Source organism: Apteryx mantelli, chromosome 13 (genome assembly GCF_036417845.1).
Source record: "Apteryx mantelli isolate bAptMan1 chromosome 13, bAptMan1.hap1, whole genome shotgun sequence".
Classification (NCBI taxonomy): domain Eukaryota; kingdom Metazoa; phylum Chordata; class Aves; order Apterygiformes; family Apterygidae; genus Apteryx; species Apteryx mantelli.
The window spans coordinates 23,762,808-23,781,685 of record NC_089990.1 but is presented as its reverse complement, the minus strand read 5'-3'; the positions used below and the strand labels follow the sequence as shown (position 1 = coordinate 23,781,685).

General features: G+C 47.5%; 1 protein-coding gene across 3 annotated transcripts in view; it reads left to right on the top strand.

The window, feature by feature from the left end:
• Positions 1-18,878, top strand: part of ARHGEF9 (Cdc42 guanine nucleotide exchange factor 9) — a 179,807-nt gene that overhangs the window by 139,119 nt on the left and 21,810 nt on the right. For all 3 annotated transcript variants that reach the window (XM_067304382.1, XM_067304383.1, XM_013949133.2), the window contains exon 9: positions 8,328-8,459. In XM_067304382.1, coding sequence (XP_067160483.1) covers positions 8,328-8,459 — 132 coding nt within the window. The remainder of the gene's footprint in view (positions 1-8,327; positions 8,460-18,878) is intronic.

Sequence of the window (18,878 nt, the reverse complement as noted above, 5' to 3'; positions counted from 1 at the left end):
GTATTTGTGCTCTCTCCCTGGGGAGGACGTACGGAAAGAGGTACCAGAAAGCCATGGAAATTGTGACAGGTTAAGACAATGGGGAAAACTCTTCTGGTGATCGCTTCATGATTAGAAGCCAAAATGTTAAGCTAAAGCTAGCAATGCTATCTGCATATTTAAAGTGAGTAGCCACTTAAAGATATTTTTGAACCAAGCCTGTAGTCATGGTGTAATCAATGAGCTTAGAAAGAAAGGCAAGGCAAAGTCAGCAGATGGATTCCTCACTACCAGGCCTTCAGTCTTCTGTACTTTTGACATGTTTTTTTTAATCCAAAATACAATTTGTTCTCCTTTTCTTTTCCTCCCTGAATTTTTGAATTGTTTTATGAATGTAGCTTGTGAGTAGGGTTTTTGAATCAGACCGAAGTCAAATGTTTTTGTAAATCCCCCTCTGTTTTAAATCATCAAGCCGTGTGTTTAGCAAGTAGATTCGTATAGTGGTGGAATGGCCTCCCTTCTTCTTTACAGTTATAAAGATCTGGAATAACTCAACATTAAAGTCAATGGGACCACACTGTGTAAATTAAGGTATAGGGAGAATCGTTAGTCCTTTAATAGGTTTTTCCAGAAAAGGTCTAGGAAGGCTGGGAGAAGATGAAGAGAAAGGCAGGTGCATCACCTTCCAATTGTGTATTATTAGTTATATTGCTCTAACGAGGGTTAGATTCAACCCTGGCTCTCCGGATAAAGCATATAAATGCACCAATCATTGTCGGTTCTTACATTTTGAGTGGTGGTTAGAGCAGAGAATGCAGATGATTTCCCTGATTGTTTTATTGTTGCTTACTGGGAAGAAAACTCTCTCTAATACTGACACGCAGACTTATTTTCAGAATTAGAAAACTGCTCCCAAGGAGGCACAGGGCCATCAGATATATATTCAGCTTTCAATATATTCTGTGTGATGAGCAAATGGGTGTCATTTGTAAGAAATGCCAAGACGGTCATTGTAAATAAATCTAGATTAAGGACGGATCAATTCCAAGTCAGTTAATATTCATGTGTGAGTGGAAAGCCAAGGTGACCTCCATATAGGATCTATGGTGTAGTAGTTTCTTTTTCACTTCCATTAGCCCAGCTGATAATTCATTTTTACTTAGCCGTATCCTTAATAATTCATTCCTGCTTAGCTGTACCCATTCTTTATCCCCATCCTGTCCTTAGGAACTTGCCAAATCATACTTCCAAATCATATTTCCAGGGTTTTTTTCCAATTACTTTTCCAAATTTTTAAGCACATTATTGCAGCAACATCCTCCTGCTTTTCGTAACACAGCAGAACCTGCTGTTGCTACTGCTCAGAGCTCCAATGGGGATACAGATACTGCCCCCATTCAAAGGAAAACAGCCTTCTTGCCATTTTTACTTTTGTATTTTGGATCAAGAAGAGTCATAGGACTGTGGTAAGAATGCTAGATTATGAGAGCTAGATCCAGCAGAGGACTTTGCCGCTTGATTTTTGCCTCAGAAGTAACCTCCAAGTCCTCAAATCCAGCCCCTGCTTCACAGATGTCCATGTAATGGCCAGGAAGATGAAGGAAAAAACAAAATACTCGAAAGTTAACTGTATTATATTGCAAAAAGAGAGCAGGAGAGATCAAAAGCAGGGCCAGATGCTTAGATCTGTCCTAGATCTGTTCAAACAGTCTTTAGGCATTGCAAGCCCAAGCTGCTAGCCTCCAAAAATCCCACTCAGCCGATCTCTATCTATAGCACCGTCTGAAACCTTTTGTGCCTTTGCTTTCGCCAGTGAAGTTTCCAGTGTGCCTGGCAGCCCCTGAGCCTTGGCAGTGCTGTGTGAGACGCAGCCCGCCATGGCACTCATCTCACTTGTAGGACTTGTTCCCAATCCTCGTTTACCTGGAGACCCAGTTCAGCTCTTCCTCAGAGCACAGCTCCTGACTCCATAAGAAACAGTCAAAGTCGACAGAAATTGCCTTTTCTTCATAACAGATTGAAGCACTCTAATAGGGAATCTAGGGTGGATTTCCTCCCCCACCCGAAGGGAGTCAAGCCATCATCTCCTAGCTGTTGTGGGGTTTAAGACAGATTTCCTAGTACTTCCCCCCCATCTCTTCCAGTCTGTGGGGAACATGCAAGTATTATCTGGGTCGGAGAGTGGAAGAAGACCTAGCTCTTTGGTGGAGGACACTCAGGTGAAAGAGGGTGACCTGACATCCAGTCTGTGCTTCTATAAATGTTTGTACAGCTTGTATTTAAGTGCTCACTGAAACAGAGACAGGAACCCACAGCTTCTCCCTCCCATCTTTCCATGGCCCTATTCCTGCTCTAGTTGGAGTTTGCACCCAGAGGTTCTCCCTCTCTGTCCCTGTGGGCATCACGGTGGCTTCCTCCATTCTGCAGCTGGCATGGTGATGCAAACTGGCTATAGCAACGTAGACCTGGGGTGCAAGCTCGTTTCAAACTAGCCTGAAAAAATGAGCCAATAAAGCACGAATCCAAGAAAGCAGGAATCAGGGGAAAAGCGGTCAGTTCCGATTTTTTTCACTAGCAATCCAGCCAGGGCACAAGATGGGGATAATCCCTACTTTCCACCTAATGTTATACTACAGCCTGTTGCATTTGGTGAGTTATTTCAACAGAAACCAAGGGTAAATGTTTAAGCTTGTTGAAATGTTTCATTTGGAGAAATTTCTATGTTTTTCCTCCACATCTCTAGACTTTCTGATTGGAAACTGCATTTTCATTTCTAAATTTATCCGTGTTTTGCAATGAGATCTTAGAAAAGATTTTTTTAAAAAAAGAAGGAAAAATCCAAACCAAACAAAAACAGTGTTTAGTGAGTGAATATTTGAGATGATCATGAATGTTCAAGGAATGCTGAAATGAAATAGTGTGCTTACAGATATTCTCACAGGAGAGGTGGCTATTTTGAATGAATGCATAAGGGTGATCCTAAAATAAAATAAAATAAAAAGTAGGGGGCAAGTTCTAGCTAACTTAAGCAGAAGCTATTCTGTTGAATCCCATGGAGTCATGCCCGTATGTGTTGGGAATGGTTTTTATCCCTCATGATTTTCCACATGGCCCATGTAGAAGGTTAATTTCAGAGTCCGCATTTGAAAAATGTAAATGTCCTTCCGTTAAACAAGGCTGATTTTTTTTTCAAGATGTCACATAAGCAGGATCTGATGGTTTAAATCACAAATGGGACCAAGCAAGGGTGGCCTGACTTTAGCGGTAGCTGATAACTGTGCTGTGGCAGCCCAGGCATGAAGTCTAAGGAATTATTGGCAGCTTTGGCAGCTTTATACAAGTCCTGACTGAGCAAAATCTGAAGGGAAAGATGCTGATCTCTCCGACTGCCGTAAATCAGAAATCATCCCAATTGCTTTGAAATGCGGTCCTGCAGAACTCGTAGGAACGTGGTCCTGACTGAAAAGTCTGGGCTGGACTAGTGCCACGTATGACTCATTTTTTTTCTTTGCAACCTGAATTTCCAAGACGTAAACAGCCCTAGAGAGGCGCTGCCCCTGCCTACACCGAATTCCCTGGTGCGTTTTGTCCCTGCAGTTGTTAATGGCTCGGAGGATAGGGCTTCCACCACCACCTGCAGGGACCTGGCAAGGTCTGGGAGCTCTCCTTGTTGTGAAGTGTTTCCCGGGGTCCAGCCCGGGTTCCCCTTCGCTCAGCGTCGTCCCCTTGCCCATAGTTACGTACCCTCGGATCAAAGCAGTGACATTTAAAAGCAGGGAGGCCAAACTGACCCCCAAGGTTAGCTGGAGCTGGTTCAGAGCAGCATTCAAAGTCTCCTCCGGATCAGACTTAAAAGGGGCCAGATGAAGCCCGTGCTGGGCAGCCTTTGGAGGCTCAGTCCCTTCTTGTGCTCGTGCCCTCTCAAAGAGTTACAGACCTCAGCGGTGAGATAGGTGATGCTGCTATAAGGAGGTTGTTTCCTCAAAACCACCCATTTGAGATGGCGCAGTGACGGAAAACAGCTTTGCACATTGATGGACCTCAGGATTGCTCTATTCCCGTGAGAGGGCAACGGTTCCTTTTCTGTGTAACTCTTAAAGCAAGTCAAAAAAACCCCCAAAAACAAAAAAGGCAGCAACGACCCTAACTTGAGCTCCCGGGCAAGGGAGGAGAGCAGCATCTCAGGCCCCCTCCAGCCTCTGTGGCTGTGGCCAGCTCCACTCTCCTCCTGTTCAGCCCAGACTGGCTTGGAGGAGGGAGGCGAAGTGGCCGGACTCCCCTGGCCCATGGTGGCCGTCCATGGGGCGGGCATCGCTGAAGGACCCTGAGCCAGTGGCAGGACGGTTGACACAGGAGAGAGCCCAGCCGGGAGAAGGCTTAAACCGTTCCTCCTTAAGGTTAAACAAATGACATTGGTTTATGCAGATTTCTAGATATTTCTAGCCCTGATTCCCCTGGGTTGCCAATTTGGCAGGTTTCAAGAGTATTAAATTTACATGAAGGGCGAAATATATATAATTGAGAAATATAATGAACACTGTCCGTTTAAATTTCTTCCCGTTCTTGTTATTTACGGGTCCTTTAAAACAAGACTCGGTGCCCTTAATTATGTAATGCATAATAGTTGGCTTCAGCTGAATATGACGTTGTTAAATCCCAGAATGACATGGGGAAAAAAAAAAAAAAAGATGATGCACGCGACCAGCGTAGTGTTTTCAAAGCGAGGACAGCCTGACAAGAAATCCTCCTGGGAAAAATCACGTCGGCGCTGAAACAGACCCTTTCTTATTTTTTTTCCCGGCAACAGAAGGTATCGAAAACGAGCCTGATGAAAAGGACAACATTTCTCTCACTTTCCTTTTTGTGATCTCTCCGTAGCCCAGAGTGCTAATCAGCCTGTCAGTCTCTAATTAAAGAACAGCGGTGTCAGGCAGAAGAGCGCCCTGCTTGCTGAATGCTAACTACTGAAGGGGGGGTTCTGCCCGGCAGCGGTAGCAAGGAGCCGTGTCAGGCGGTGGGCTTGGGCGCCGCGGCCCACGTCCGATGCGCCGAGCATTTCGGAGCCCTTGCTACCACCTGCCCAGCTAGTGTTTTGCTCACGTGGGGAAGAAGCAGCGGTGCAGACGGGGAGGTGTAACATGCAGCTCGCAGGGAAACGTCCTTCCTTGTTATGCTGGTTCTCCCGAGAGCCTTCCTGTTGTGACGCTGCTAAAAACCCTTTGGGCCCTTCCAGCGGTGGTCACCTGCAGCGTAGCTGGCAAGCTGCTGATTTTCATCTTTGCGTAGCAGCGGTAGCAGAGCTGACCCTCTGCCACCACATTTGGGATTGTCCCCAGGACTTCAGGCATTGCTCTGTACTGCTGGCAATCTCGAGGGAGCCTGAAGCACACATCCAGCCTCGATTCAGGTGACCTTCTGCTCCCGTTACTGCACATGAAGTAGCTGGACTCTGTGATCGTGCTGAAGAAAAGAGGACTCAGCTTTCTTTTCCCTGCCCTTCGTTTGCAGCAGGATGCCCAGTGCAAACCTGTGTGCAGGCTGCGGAGGGCTGGGTTTACTTATTGCAGGATCATAGGATAGCTCAGGTTGGAAGAGACCTCAGGAGGTCATCTAATCTGGTCTTGGCCACTTTGCTGCTGTGCTCTGCCAAAGTCAGTAAGACATCTGCTGGTTCAGAGCTGCTGGAAATCCATCTTCTTCTTTTTTGATGGTGTTTCTCTCAGCTTACAGAAGGATATAGGAGACCCAGCCTCTCAGGGGGTTGCCTGCAAAAAATGGAGAGGGAAATGACTTTTTTGCCTAGTTTTGTGTAGGATTGGAGGAAGCCAGACCTCAGACAGTCTGCTCAGTGCTGGACAACTATCTAGTCACCAGAGAGCTGCTTACTGCTGAAAACAGGCTGGCTGCCTCCACTTGGGTGATCAAGCCAGGCAGTCCAAATGTGTGCCTGGCCTCAGCTCCACCACCCAGTTTAACTCTGAGGGCAGTGGCTTTAGAGAAGGCCTGGGAGAGGCATTGCATGAAAGCCTTCCTCAAGCCAGGACACGTAGAGAGGCCAGTCGGGGTGGTCACGTTAGCACTGGAGCAGAAAGGCAAACACTTCCCTCCTTGCCCCCACTCTTTGGCTGACCTCGCTGTCCTGGTAAACCCCCCATATGGATGCTCCACCACCAGAAGAGACTTTATGCTGTTCAGAGAGGTGGTATAACTGTGTTGGCAGAAAACCTCCTTTCAAGGTTCACTGCATCTGCTCTAGGAGGCTCTGGCAGCAAAGCCAAGCCAGTATTGCTACAGCAGCCGAGGGTTTGAGGAACAGGCAGGGCCATGGAGAGTGCTGCTCTTGGGGGCTGAAAGCTGGCCAGCTGTATGCTAATCTAAAGCTATCTGCAATATATATTTCCAAATTTGCAAACGCGACATTGGAAAGCATCTATTTTTGGCCTATAGACTGTATATATAAATAGTTTTCACCACATAAAAAATGCAATACAAATCCTATCTTTTTTTTTTCCCCTTCATATTGCTTGCAGGGACTACACAGTTTGGATTCAGCTAATCAAGTAGATGTGTTTACAGAGTCCTCTGTGTGTCCTCAGGCTTTAGATGCTACCACAGGAGTAAAACGCAGAGCTGGCTTTCTATTTTTAGCAGACAGCCTCTTCTAGGCTCGCCCCCTCTCATAAAAGCTCCCCTCCATAGGCTGGTACAAATCTTCTTCACATAAGCTCGTGTTTAGTCAGCATGGCCCACAACTTCTGGAGCCCATACGTTTGCTTCAGAGGCTTCTTGTTCAAGGGCTTGATTATACCTGAGCCGTCTCAGCAGGACCCAGTTTCTGTAAAGGCTGGGATGTGACCAGGAGGTAACGCAGCTGAGATCAGACCCCGGCACCGCGCTCTCGAGACGCTGCGGGATGCACAACGCCTCTCTCCCTGTGAATGTCCCTCGGTATTCCCGGCAAGTAATCCCTAATGAGGCCTTCGGATGCCACAGGCGTGAAAGTGAGGCAGAGGGGTGGATGGAGAGCTCGCTGAGGCGATTGGAAAGTCTGCTGCAGCATGACGGTGCAGCGACTTAATGAAGCCGCTGTTGTCACCGGGCCCAGGGACTCAGGCGTTCATTTGCAATCAATGCCGGGAGGTTAATTACACATTTACCTGAGCAGCAGCCTGAAATCCGAACCAGGAAATTAGGAGTGGGGGTTGGCTCTTGGGTCCTGCGGCACCTGCAAGTCTAAGCGGTACCAGAAAAGCGTGTCCCTCCAGATGCCCCCTGTAGCTGGCTGAAGCCTTCTGTGCTGTTTGCTGAGATTTTGGAATGGCCTTGTCCTAGAATTAGCTCTCGTTCAGCATCAAAGCCAGAGCTGCACTAGTTTGGGAGCCAAAAAACAAAAAAAAAGCTTTTCTCTGCCTTGCTCCCCCATCCTGCTCCCTACCTTTCAGCTGAAGTCCTTCCGATTCCTTCTGCGGCGTTTCAGAGTGTGAGATACGCTGAGATGCCCACGGGGCAGGTGGTGGCGAATTCACCCATTTTTAATAAATAGATTTTAATTAACTTTTAAAAAAGTCCAGCTCATCCCAATTAGTGGAGGGTGACTGCATTTGTTCTCTCCGAGAGTGGGAGAGAGCGAGCTGTGTTTCCAAGACCATCTGCTCATGAATCCTTTAAAAAAAAAAAAAAGATTGGAGAGGAAAACAAGCGTTAGCCTGAGGCAGAGAAGGGGTGAGGGCATCCTGGCAGGCTGCCGGGGAGGCCTCGCCAGCCTCTGGAGCTGGCTGCTGCCAGATGAACCGGGGTGGTCCTGACAGTTCGTTGGAGATGGGGAGCTCTAACGACCTCCGGGAGAAGCGGATCTAATTGCCTGAAAGAGTGGGAAGAGAGGCAGCAATCTGGAGATAGAAGTTTTGACAGCCTCGAGGGAGAGAAAATTGATATCCTACTTTGGATGACTTTGCTCGTTCGTGGGGGAGATGACCTGAGATGCTCAGCAGGGGCACTTGCGTTGGGCAGCTCTTTTGAAGGTTGGGGGTCCCCAGGGGCATTCCCTGCCCTGGATGTGGAGGAAGGGGGAATTGCTTGGAGGACATGTGTTGAGAGGTTGCAGCGAGACCGTGGCCATACCCGTACCTCCTGCCTGCCTCAGAGAGCTGGGTGCCATGAGAAAGGGCAGAGCTCCAGGCAGCTGGTGGGGGTGGTCTGGTTTCTGGTCAGAAGGGGCAGCTTGGAGAGATGCAGGAGGGTCAAAATGTCATTTAATTCCTGCTCCCCGCCAGCCGACCCAGAGAAACTTATTCGCTGTGCCGGTGGGGAGCAGTGAGTCACTCCACCTCATTCTCTGTGCCCTCTAGGGAGACGATATCTTGGACCGGAGCTCCGAGTTGATCTACACAGGGGAGATGTCCTGGATTTACCAGCCTTATGGACGGAACCAGCAGCGCGTTTTCTTTCTCTTTGATCACCAGATGGTTCTCTGCAAGAAGGTAAGGACATCCAGGGAGAAACAGGCACTGCTAAGGACACACCGCGGGCAGGCTGCAGCCTTTCCATCCCAGAGTGGTTTCTAGGGCAAGGTGGCCATTTCCCACACGTGCAGAAGAGGACGTTGGTAGCACCGAGGAAGGGCAGTGCAAATCCTAGAAATACTGAATTACAGGGTGACAAGCGTAACGTAGAAGGATTTGTATGCTAGTGGCAAATCCAGCATCCATTTGTTCGGTTCACGCCTCGCTCTTTTTCTCGCATGCCCCTTGTTTTGGCTCGTTGCCTCGCTTCTCCTTCAGGGTTTTTGCAGCAGCATGTGATGTGGAATCAGATAGCCCTGGAATTTCTATATGGACTGTGACACCTGGCACGTAAGCGGACGACTCAATTACTGCGTTAAAATGACGATTGCTGCTTCTTGAAGAAGTAGCAGGCAGCAATGTGTTTTTTACCGGGGTAGACGTGCTGTCATTCGGTGGGACGTGTTTTAAGCCTCATCTTCAGGTAGCTGCGGTGCTAGCTAACAGGGCATACCTCTGCAATGAAACCCACCAGGAAGGCGGAGAAAGATAGTCAAGAATACTGCTCCTAACACAGTGTAGTATTAGTAGCAGCGGATGAACTGTGGTTGGGAGCAACTGCGTTAGGCATTATCATCATCTCTCGCTATGAGCCTCCTGCCGTTGTTTTGCTGTAGCCTCGCTAAGGTGATCCCGGCTCATTATTATCACACCACTTTAAAGAACACGTCAGTGTGCGAAGCGATGGAGCTCATAAGTCCTGGATGCCTCCGTCTTCTGACACACTTGGATTCATTGACATTTTCACTGCAGATATATAGATAGCTCTGCAGAGGGAGTCCCCTGGATTGGCTTCAAGCGTGAACGAGCGCAAGCTGCAGATGCCTGCAGCCGAACGTAGCGGGGCCGCGTCCCTGTCGGAGCTCGTACGCGGCGGGAAGGTGGAGCGAGGTGCGCGCTCGCGTGGCGGCCCTCCTGCTGCCGCCGCTGCCGCTGCAGGCAGCCGTGTGGGTGGGTGAGCGAGTGGGTGGCTCCTGACTCACCGAGGCATCGCTGCCCGCTGCCGGGGCGCGGGAGCTGTGGCCTGTGCGATGCAGTGGGTGGCACTTTTTTCCCTGAGTCATGGCTGGCTGAAATTTTGCCTTCTGGAATGCGTATGCTTATTTTTCTTCCCTCGTTTCTGTCCCTTTTGCATCTTTCCCAGCTCTGCAAAAAAAAAAAAGAAAAAAAAAAAAGTCAGATGTTCGGAGAACTGTCAAGATGGGGCTGGAAATAAGCAGCTGGGTTTAATTTTTAATCTTGACCTCCTGAACTTTGATCATGACCCTGAATTTCCAATTCATAAGCATTCAATTTGGCTTGCAGTGGGTCTGACCCAGAGAGGTCTCTGGCATTGCCTCAACTCCCAGTGAAGTCAGAGCTGGGATTTCCGTGGTCATCAGTATGAACGGAGAGTGTTCAGCAATTCCCAGCAGGCTGTTGGGGGCTTAAAGGTTGCATCAGTATGCAAGCGCTGTTGGTGTGGCACTGTCCTCTTCCCTTATGTATTCAAAAGGCGTTGTGTGTTGTGTGTGTGGCGATGTCGCACAGGAGGTGTCTTCACAGGAAAACATCCTGTAGTTTTTAGCTCTGTCTTGGAGACACCGTGGTGGTTCTAGGTCTTCACGGTAGGGAGGCTGGCACCGTGTCGCAGATGTGACAAGCTCTTCTGTCGCTAGCCAAGATCCTTGTGGGACAGTCTCCACGCTGAGCTCTAGGGTGATGGGGCAGAGGGTGGTTGAGCCTGATGTCACAGGCACAGCGGCCACACCAAGTTGCAGCATCTCCTTCTGCATCTGCAGTGCCAGCCTTTCCAAGGTCAAATTGCATTTTTTATTTTTCAGAGTAGGGGGGTAGGAGGGGAGAGGGGGCTACAGCAGGACTTCCCCATAGCATTTCCCCATAGCACTGATAGCATTTTCCTTGAACGTTGTGAAGAAAGATTGTTCAAATATGGAATTAATAGGAGTGTTAATTCACATTTCAGGAGCGCATATTCTATATAAAGTAAATCTGAATGATTTACAACCTGTGTTGTCTTGACCCTTTCTTGCTATGGATCATAACAAGCAGCCATCTGGCAAGATAGCCTCCATTTTAGAGCCAGACAGCCAGACAGCCTGGGGCTGTCTCAGTCTAACACCATCTCTGTCGAGGTGCTGGAAGCCAAGGGTGGCCAGCCTTCCCTACCCTGTGTCTTAAATTTGTTCTCTGAGGGAGGTGAACCATGACCCGCACATCTCCGAGACTTGGGAGAAGACAGCAGGTCTGCCGGGGTCCTGGTGCTCCAGCTCCGTTTGGCCGGCGTTCGGCGGAGCTGCCACGTCGCAGGCTGATCGGCTGGGGTCAGTCTCGGCAGCGCAGCCCCGCTGCCAGTCATGGGAACTGAGGTGCTCCGGAGCGGCGTGTGGCTTGCTGCACGCTTTCACGTCGCGCTTGCACAAACCCTCAAGGAATCGGAGTTGCTTAAGTGCGCAAGGGCAAAGCAAAAAGCTGAAGTTTTGGTTTCCAGAAGGATTCAGAGTTGAGACTGGTCCAGGGCCGCCAGCTTCTCTGTCTCATGTGCAGGGAGAATTAAGCCCTTCAGAGGTTTCCAAAGAGGCAGACTGAACAGGACCCCTCTTCTTCAGGATGGTGAGAACTTTCCCAGAGGACCTGACCTATGTTTTGCATGAGGTTCATTTAGTCAATGAGCCATGAACAAAAGTTTCAGCTTTGGTACCACTTAAGAAGGCGTATCCCGGTAAATCTCCCTCTTCAGAAAATCTTCTGCATTTGTGGGTTTTCTTTAGATAAGATAACATTAGCTGAACAGTAAATTAGTAGGTGTGACACATCCTTAATCATGACACAGTCTATTTGAGAATACATATATTCTTGAATTATCATGGTTAAATTTTACCTATCTATTGGACAAAAAGAGATTTTTAATAGAAATAAGGAACTAAAGCAAATTCTGTATTTAAATATATCACAAGCATTTTACTTTGGTGAAAGCAGGCTAGATATCTTGAGAGGCTCTAGGACGATAAGAGTATATTTCAAACAAGATCTCCCACTCCTCCGAATCTCCACTTCAGTTATCTGCACATCACCCTCACCTTTGTTGTACGTTGTCTCATGGGTACGGGTTTGCAGCTGGAAGAGCTCTGTGCTCTCGAAGCCCCTATTAATGCATATGGATTCTGTGGTTTGGCAGATACAGTTTGGCAGACACGGATGCATCTGTTCTTGATGGAACAGATGCAGTTTGCTTTCATAAGCTCCACGACAGTTTTGGATGCTGGTTTTCTGGTCCTTCCCTTTGAACTCAGTTGTCTACAAAACTTGTCACTCTGTGGGGCTGCGTTGCAAAGATCGTTGGGTTCCTGCTCACTAATTCCTGTAGCGGGTGATGAAATAAGCAGTCTCGATGTGGCAAAAACTGGCTGGAATCAGCTTCGCCCCTCCGGGCTAAGAAGTGGTAGTGGCATTCAGTGATACCGATAGATGCATCTTTAGGTCCATGAAGACAGTACATGAACTCCTGCAACGTCTGGAAAAGAGCTGCTGGAAGCTCTCCTGCATGTCCAAAATCAAACTGTTACCTGAATTTTATAGCTCCGAGTTTTCCTTTTTCTGCAAAAGTAACAGCAAAACTCTGCTTCCAGCAGGCGTGATGGCCAGCCCATGCACTGGATATATCATTCCTAGGAGAACATACTGCTACATTTATGCCAGCAACCATTGTATATATCTGTATTCCAAGCTTTTGCTTCTTTGTGCAAGCTGTGTAATTGCTGAACCCATGGCAGAGTATAAAAAAAATCTATCATCAGCCAAGATAACAGCTCATTTTGTACCCATCATTCCAGGCGAGGGCTACGTGCAAAATAACATGTCCTCTCCCCATGCAAATTTGAGTTTCTTCATAGCGGTCATCTTATCTGCTAGTACATACTTAGGACTACTTCAGTTCTCCTACTTTGTGTCTAAAGGCAAGGCACATTCCAGAAGCTCTAAAATGTGTTCTTTTCCACCATTTATTCTTTGGATCAGGCTCATTACATCAACAATAGAGGCAGATGGCTAGGAAGGTTTCGGCAGGACACCTATCATATGCTAGCAAGAATTACCAAGTTTCTTTTTCCCACTGATCAACCCGCTGTTGCCTGTGCCTAAGGAACAGGGCCTACTGGGTATGCCAGTATTTCTCTAATATCCCACTGTCTGCTTTCAGCAGCAGTTAACCTTTTTTCCAAATAAACGCCTCTCTGCTTTGAAAATGACCTACTTTCCTGAAGCTTTGCAATCCCTTTCTTTCTCTTGATGCCTGAAAATGTTTTTAAGGTTGGGATTTTTTTTGAACATCTGGTCAAAACGTTTCTGTGAGGGAGGATAACTCTCAGGATGATTCTTCCTGCGATTAGCACATGGTGGCTCCCCGGCTTGATACGCCTGCAGAAGATCATCAGTAATGCCAGGCAGGCCATCTGACAGCCACGAGCGAGCTGATCATCACTCAACGCATTTATCAATTGCTCCTAAACATTTCAAGCAAAGCTTCAGCATCTGCTTGGCCTTTTGAAATCGTGGGTGTCTGCAAATCTCAGCAGGTTGGAATTACCCCCTTGTATCCTCTCTCTCACTCATCTCATAAAGGTGATCTGCTGCTCCACAGATGGGTGGGATGGACTGCTAGCTGCAGGTTTGAGCAGCCTCTTGAATGTGAATGTCCCTGTTGCCTTCCCAGTAGCCTAATCTCCTGGGATTTTTCCAAGAGCTCTTGCAACGTGAGCAGAGCCAAGGGTCTTTCTTGGTAAATGTGCCTAGGGGCAGGTGGGTGATTAGTTGGTTGATGGATTGTGTGCATTCAGAGAACTGGCAAGGCACATACGTGGCTCAGCGATCAGGCAGGGAAGTCAGAGGAATCACAGCGCTGGTCAGATTTAATTTCCTTCCCTTGATAGCAACATAAGCTCCACTGCCTCAGAAAGAGAAATCCAAAATGCATTTCCATGACCACCACGTCTTGGATAACTGAGAGCACTTTGCAAAGAGACCTAGTTTGTGACAATGAATAATTATCAAGGACTGTATTAAAATGCACTTGGCAGATGTTGTATCTCAGCCACTATGGATATATAGCTAAGTCTTTCTTCCAGGTAGGAAACTTGCACTCAGGTTTACAAGAGTTGTATGAATAAGAGCAGTAGCAGCAGATGGACAAGCTGACATTGCGGCAGCCAGCCTTCGTTTGGCAACCATCTTGCAAAGCAACTTGTGTGGAAAAAATTTCACAAATTTACAAATCAATCTCTTTGGCTCAAATTTTGCCACAAGAGTCAGTACTGGTTGCTTCCTAATATTGCCACTGAATTATTGTCTGGTGCTAGGATGTGAGAATTTTAGTCAGATGAATGACCGTGTCGACCATTTCAGTATTCAGTGAATACTGAAATACCGAGGCGTATAGGTAGATATTGCAGAACATTTCCAGAACCTGTGGGGAAAGGGGCGGACTGAGTTAGCTTAGATGTCTACAGTTCATGATTAAGAGCCACAGATGAAACTCATGATTTGGATTTTCTTTGCAAAGCCAGCTAACTTGAGGCTATTAGATTAACATCAAACTCTCCTAATGAATCTTCTGTCTGTGTTTCCTGAACCAGAGGCTGGGTGTTTGCTGTATTCATGAGGACAAAGTGGTGCTTTCTTCAGAAGAAGCTGTAGGTTCGTTTCCATAATGCAAAAATCCCTTTTGGAAAGGAAGAAGGGAGTAAACTGTGTAGGAAGCAAGTATTGGCCTCTGTTCGACTTGCCATATGTCTGTAATCAGGAGAGAAGAATACATATTCCAGTATGCTAACCGTAATTACCAAGAAATGAAGTCAGTCCTTGATGATGTTAGCCTTAAAAGATGTTGCCTTAAAGGCACCTACTTTTCTCGCCACCCTGAAGTTGAGAGTGTTTGACAGAGATGCTTTAAATTTGCAAATCACAGTGCTTAACATCCAGGGCTGTGACACACAGTATTAATTATGGTCATAGCTCGTCACGTTGGGGGATGCTCGAGGTACTTACCATATAATAGATGAAGATCTGCATATTTCTCTTCTGGGTGATAGTTTTGGTTTCCCCAACGGGCTCAAGAGTGCTGTACTGGGCTGGAAATGACAGCACGGAGTAGGAAGGGTTAACCGCGTTTCCACACCAACTTACACATTTCTTTTGCCAATAGTGGAACAGGCTTTGGTGGGGCTCCATGCTCGGTGTTTTCTGACAGAGCAGAAAGATCAGTGACTGCATGAAACACATTTAGTTTTCATTTGCACTTCTTATGTGTCTCTTGCAATCGAGAGGCAATGTAAACTCCAGCTTGTGGTTTATTGCTATTGCTGTCTTCCCTTGAGCTCTCAGAGCAAAGCAGGTTGGATGAGAAGCAAAATGAGACCAGTTTAATAGCAGGAGCCAGACATTCAGCCAGAAATAGCTTTGCTATAGGAGATAGAGTAAATAAAATAATCCTGTCAACCTTCATTGCAGTTCAAGTTTCCAAATAGGAAGATAAAAGAGACCTTTCAGAGCCCTTTTAGTGTGAGAAGATCTAGTCCCCATATTGCTTCAGTTAAAAACGCTGAGGTAATCTTTGCACCGAAACAAAGGCCCTGCTCTTATTGCAGGCTAACTAGGTCTCATAAGTTTAGCCTAAAATCTTGTTTGCAAACAGAAGGCAACACTGGCACAATTCTTGTTCCTTCAAGTTGGTTTTCCACCCACAAGGAACATGGCTGGACTTTTTGCGCATCCCCAGCTCTTCCCTTTTCCTCCCATTAATGCAGATCTCCATAAAACCCCATGTGTCGGGTCAAGCCTGGTTCCAGGCTGCAGCAAGGCAGGGTCGGGCTGTATTTCCCTGCAGCTCAGTAGAGACTTGGTTGTGTGTTGCACTTACAAGCAAGGTGTTTTGCTATTCCATCTTGTGAGACAGCACAAGATGAGCATGAAGATGACCAAAGAAAACATGCCCGGCTGAGGATGCCCTGGTCAGAGTCCCAGAGCAAAGTATAAAATCAAATTTTTGAGGAGCGTTGGTTCCACAACCCCACTGATGTAGCCCTGCCGATCAGTCGGTGCTGTCGGCAGATGAGAGGTTTCTGTGGGTCCAGACCGTACAGCATAGCAAGGAAAAAAACACCAATCAGTTTGATCCTCTCATTCATCTCTGTCAGTCTGCTCGGCTAATAATGTCAGGTAGCAGAACACGATAAATTCCAGCAGTTGGCAGAATATATATTAAAAAGGGTTGTGGAAAAGGGTTTTTTTAACTTTCAGATGTGGCAGATTGAAGAAAACGAAACAGTCCTTTAATATTTAGTCAAGATAGTCATTAACGCGGTTGCTCGGTGAACGCTTTGCGGCTTTGCAGCCCGCGTGCTGGTTGGGACCTGCCCTGAATGCAGTTCTGCGGGACGGCTTGGGTTAATGCACCGTCTTGGCAGGAGCCGGTGACCTACTGACAAGCTGCTGATGTGCTGCTGACTCGGTGTGGCGGGTGCTGCTTTTGGGTGCTCGGCGTGCAATATCGGAGAAGGGAGCGCGGCCCCGGCGAGGCAGCTGGGCTGCGGGGAGAAAACACCCGGGTCAGCCGGACGCAGGAGACTTACAGGCAGAGGAGAGCGGGACAAGGGTTTGGGCTGTTAGTTACTCACGCGATGGTGAAATCCAGGAAGGGCTGCGTTTAGAGAGCCATTCGCAGTCTGTGTTTTCTTTTCTGGATGGGGAGCAGGTTGAGCCTAGTCATGTAACCCTATAGATATGCGAGCTGCTATACAATACACGCTGTGCCTAATTTGTCGCGCCTGTAATTGCAGTGGGTGTAAATTTGGCCCACGAGCAAGACCTCAAAAGCTGCAAGTCGATCCCTCCTCCTCCAGTGCCCTTTCACCAGGACGATCTTCAGACCCCGAGAACAAAATGAAGAGAGCAGAAAAGCAAATTGATGCATCTGCGGAAAGGTTTCCTGTCTCTTCTGTTTATTAGTTCTTTGGGAAAGCACGCACCCTTGCTCCCCTGCTTCAGATACAATGTGCCTGGGCTTCAGGTGGAACAAGGCATCAAAATGCCACTGATGTTCCAATAAATACGTCGAACGAAAATAGCATTTCCACACAAATGCTTTCAGCTCCAATCCTCCCCCACGCCGATCCCACACTGCAGCTTCATGGAACTGGCAAGGATGAATCAAACAGCTCTTTCCAAACTCAGTAGACAGACACTGCTGAATAATTTGGCAGGAATCTGCCAGCCTCCCCAGCACAGCTGTCCTTGTGCAAGGAGGGATTACATAAACCCCGCGCTCGGAGATTTCAGTTCCCATCTCCGCATGGCAGCCCCTGGCACAACTTGTACCAAGTAATTTGGCCCATCGTAGGGAGTCTGTGGGAAGACCTGAGTGGCCAAGGCTCTCTCCTGGAGGTGGTGGTACCTCTCCGTGGTTATAACACGATCCATCCCCCAGGGCACTTCAGGGCTGCTCTTCAAGGATGGCTTGGTCCAAACTGCTGGGTGATAGCAAAGTTCACCATCGCTGGCATCCAACCCCATAGTAGGGCTTAGATTTATTTTCTGATACCAGGACTATTTAGGACAAAAACATACAGAAGGGTTCGTTAATTCATAGGTGCTCAGCTGGACAGAGAACGGGCCAGTTTTGCAATGCACCCAGCTTCTGGGAAAGTCAGTGAGAACTGCGCGTGACTGCCCCGTCTTAAAAATCCGCCCACAGTAGAGTTGAGTTAAATGTACAAATACTATGGAAAATTGTGTCCTCAGTGTTCATGAAAAGCAGGCTGAACCGCTTTCTTCAAAGGGTCGCTTTAAGGTAAATTAGATTTTGAAAATGTAGGCACTGAGTCTTTTTTAAAAAAAACAAGGAATGTTGAAAGCCTTTATGACTGAAGATACCCAAAGACATGGCGAAGTGGCAGCGTGCCACGCTCTCATTGCTCACGGCAGGCTGGGCAGAATGAAGATGGAGAGCAGGCAGGAAAATTAGGACAAATTTCAGGAGTAAATTGAGAAATTTGGATCTGCTTGCCTTCCATGCTGCACTTTGATCACTGCCGAGGTCCACTAGAAATCACCAGAGATGGGTCTGAGACCCACAGCTGAGTTCAAGAGGCAACTCAGCCTTTTCCAAAGCATGGGTAGGGTTTGGGCATAGCTGTTACAGAACCTAGTTTAGTCTTTCCCATTTTCAGCATAACATCAACAGCTGGCCAAGTTACAGAGTTTCCAGTTGTGCAGGATCTCTTTCTTCAGCCTTGTCCTTGAATCCCCATTTTCCTTTGATAGCTGAAGAACCTGTCACCTACTAGGCAAAATAATCTGCAGTGACAGTGAATGCATTGCTGCCTTGCCACCTTGTCTGTGTTATGTTTGAGTTGCTAGTTCTTTAGGGCAAGTCCTGGCTCTCCTTTACCCACGTCTACTTAGGCTAACACTACGAGCCCTCCAGCCCCATGAACGCTTGCAAGGGCTGTTGCTTTATAGGTGATGCTCCTCAAACCAAGCATGTACTTAGGTTAAGGAGTACTAAGGGGAGGAACCCCCTGACAGCCCTCATGTAGCTTTGCACCGTAACCCATGCTCCGTGCAAGAGGAAAATATCTCAAAGATGTTATTGAGATGATCTTCCATAGATTTTTTGCTGGGGATGGAGCCCACCATCCCCAGCGGAAGAGCCACCCGTTATATTACCTCTGTCTTTCACTGCCAGCAGAACTAAGGCCACCCTTTGCCTTGTAGGAGGGACACAGGGAACTGTGCGATGCCACATGCACGTCTGCCGTCCCTGGGCTGTGCCTGCCGCCTGCAGAGCCTTCCCTCTGAGACCGTTTGGTCTGTTAGCTCCAAATCATGAAGCACCCGTAAGCCCAATGCTAAGCTATTCTTACAATGCCTTGAGGTTTTAAAGAACCTCCATCAACGGCTTTCACTGTGTCTTTCACAGATTACTTATTTGCAGCTCACAATTGCCCTGTAAAATAAGCAAATATCATTATCCCTTTATAGACGTGGGGAAAGATGCATGGAGGAATTGCAAATCACGTGAAGACGTGCAGCAGTCAGTGCTTCAGGAACAGAGCTCAAAAGATCTGACTGTATCCATGCACTTACAGTGCATAATATTTCCTCCCTAGGTCATTTTGAAACTACTTTACCTTTGGAATACGCAAGATTTTGGTAATCAGAAGGACCAATAACCTACATGTGCAACGGGAAACTTGTAACCGATGATTCTGAGGGTAGCATCTTTTATCTTGTCAGCTCGTAGAAGGGATCTAGTGAGTCATGGCTGCAAATGGCTCTCTCTGT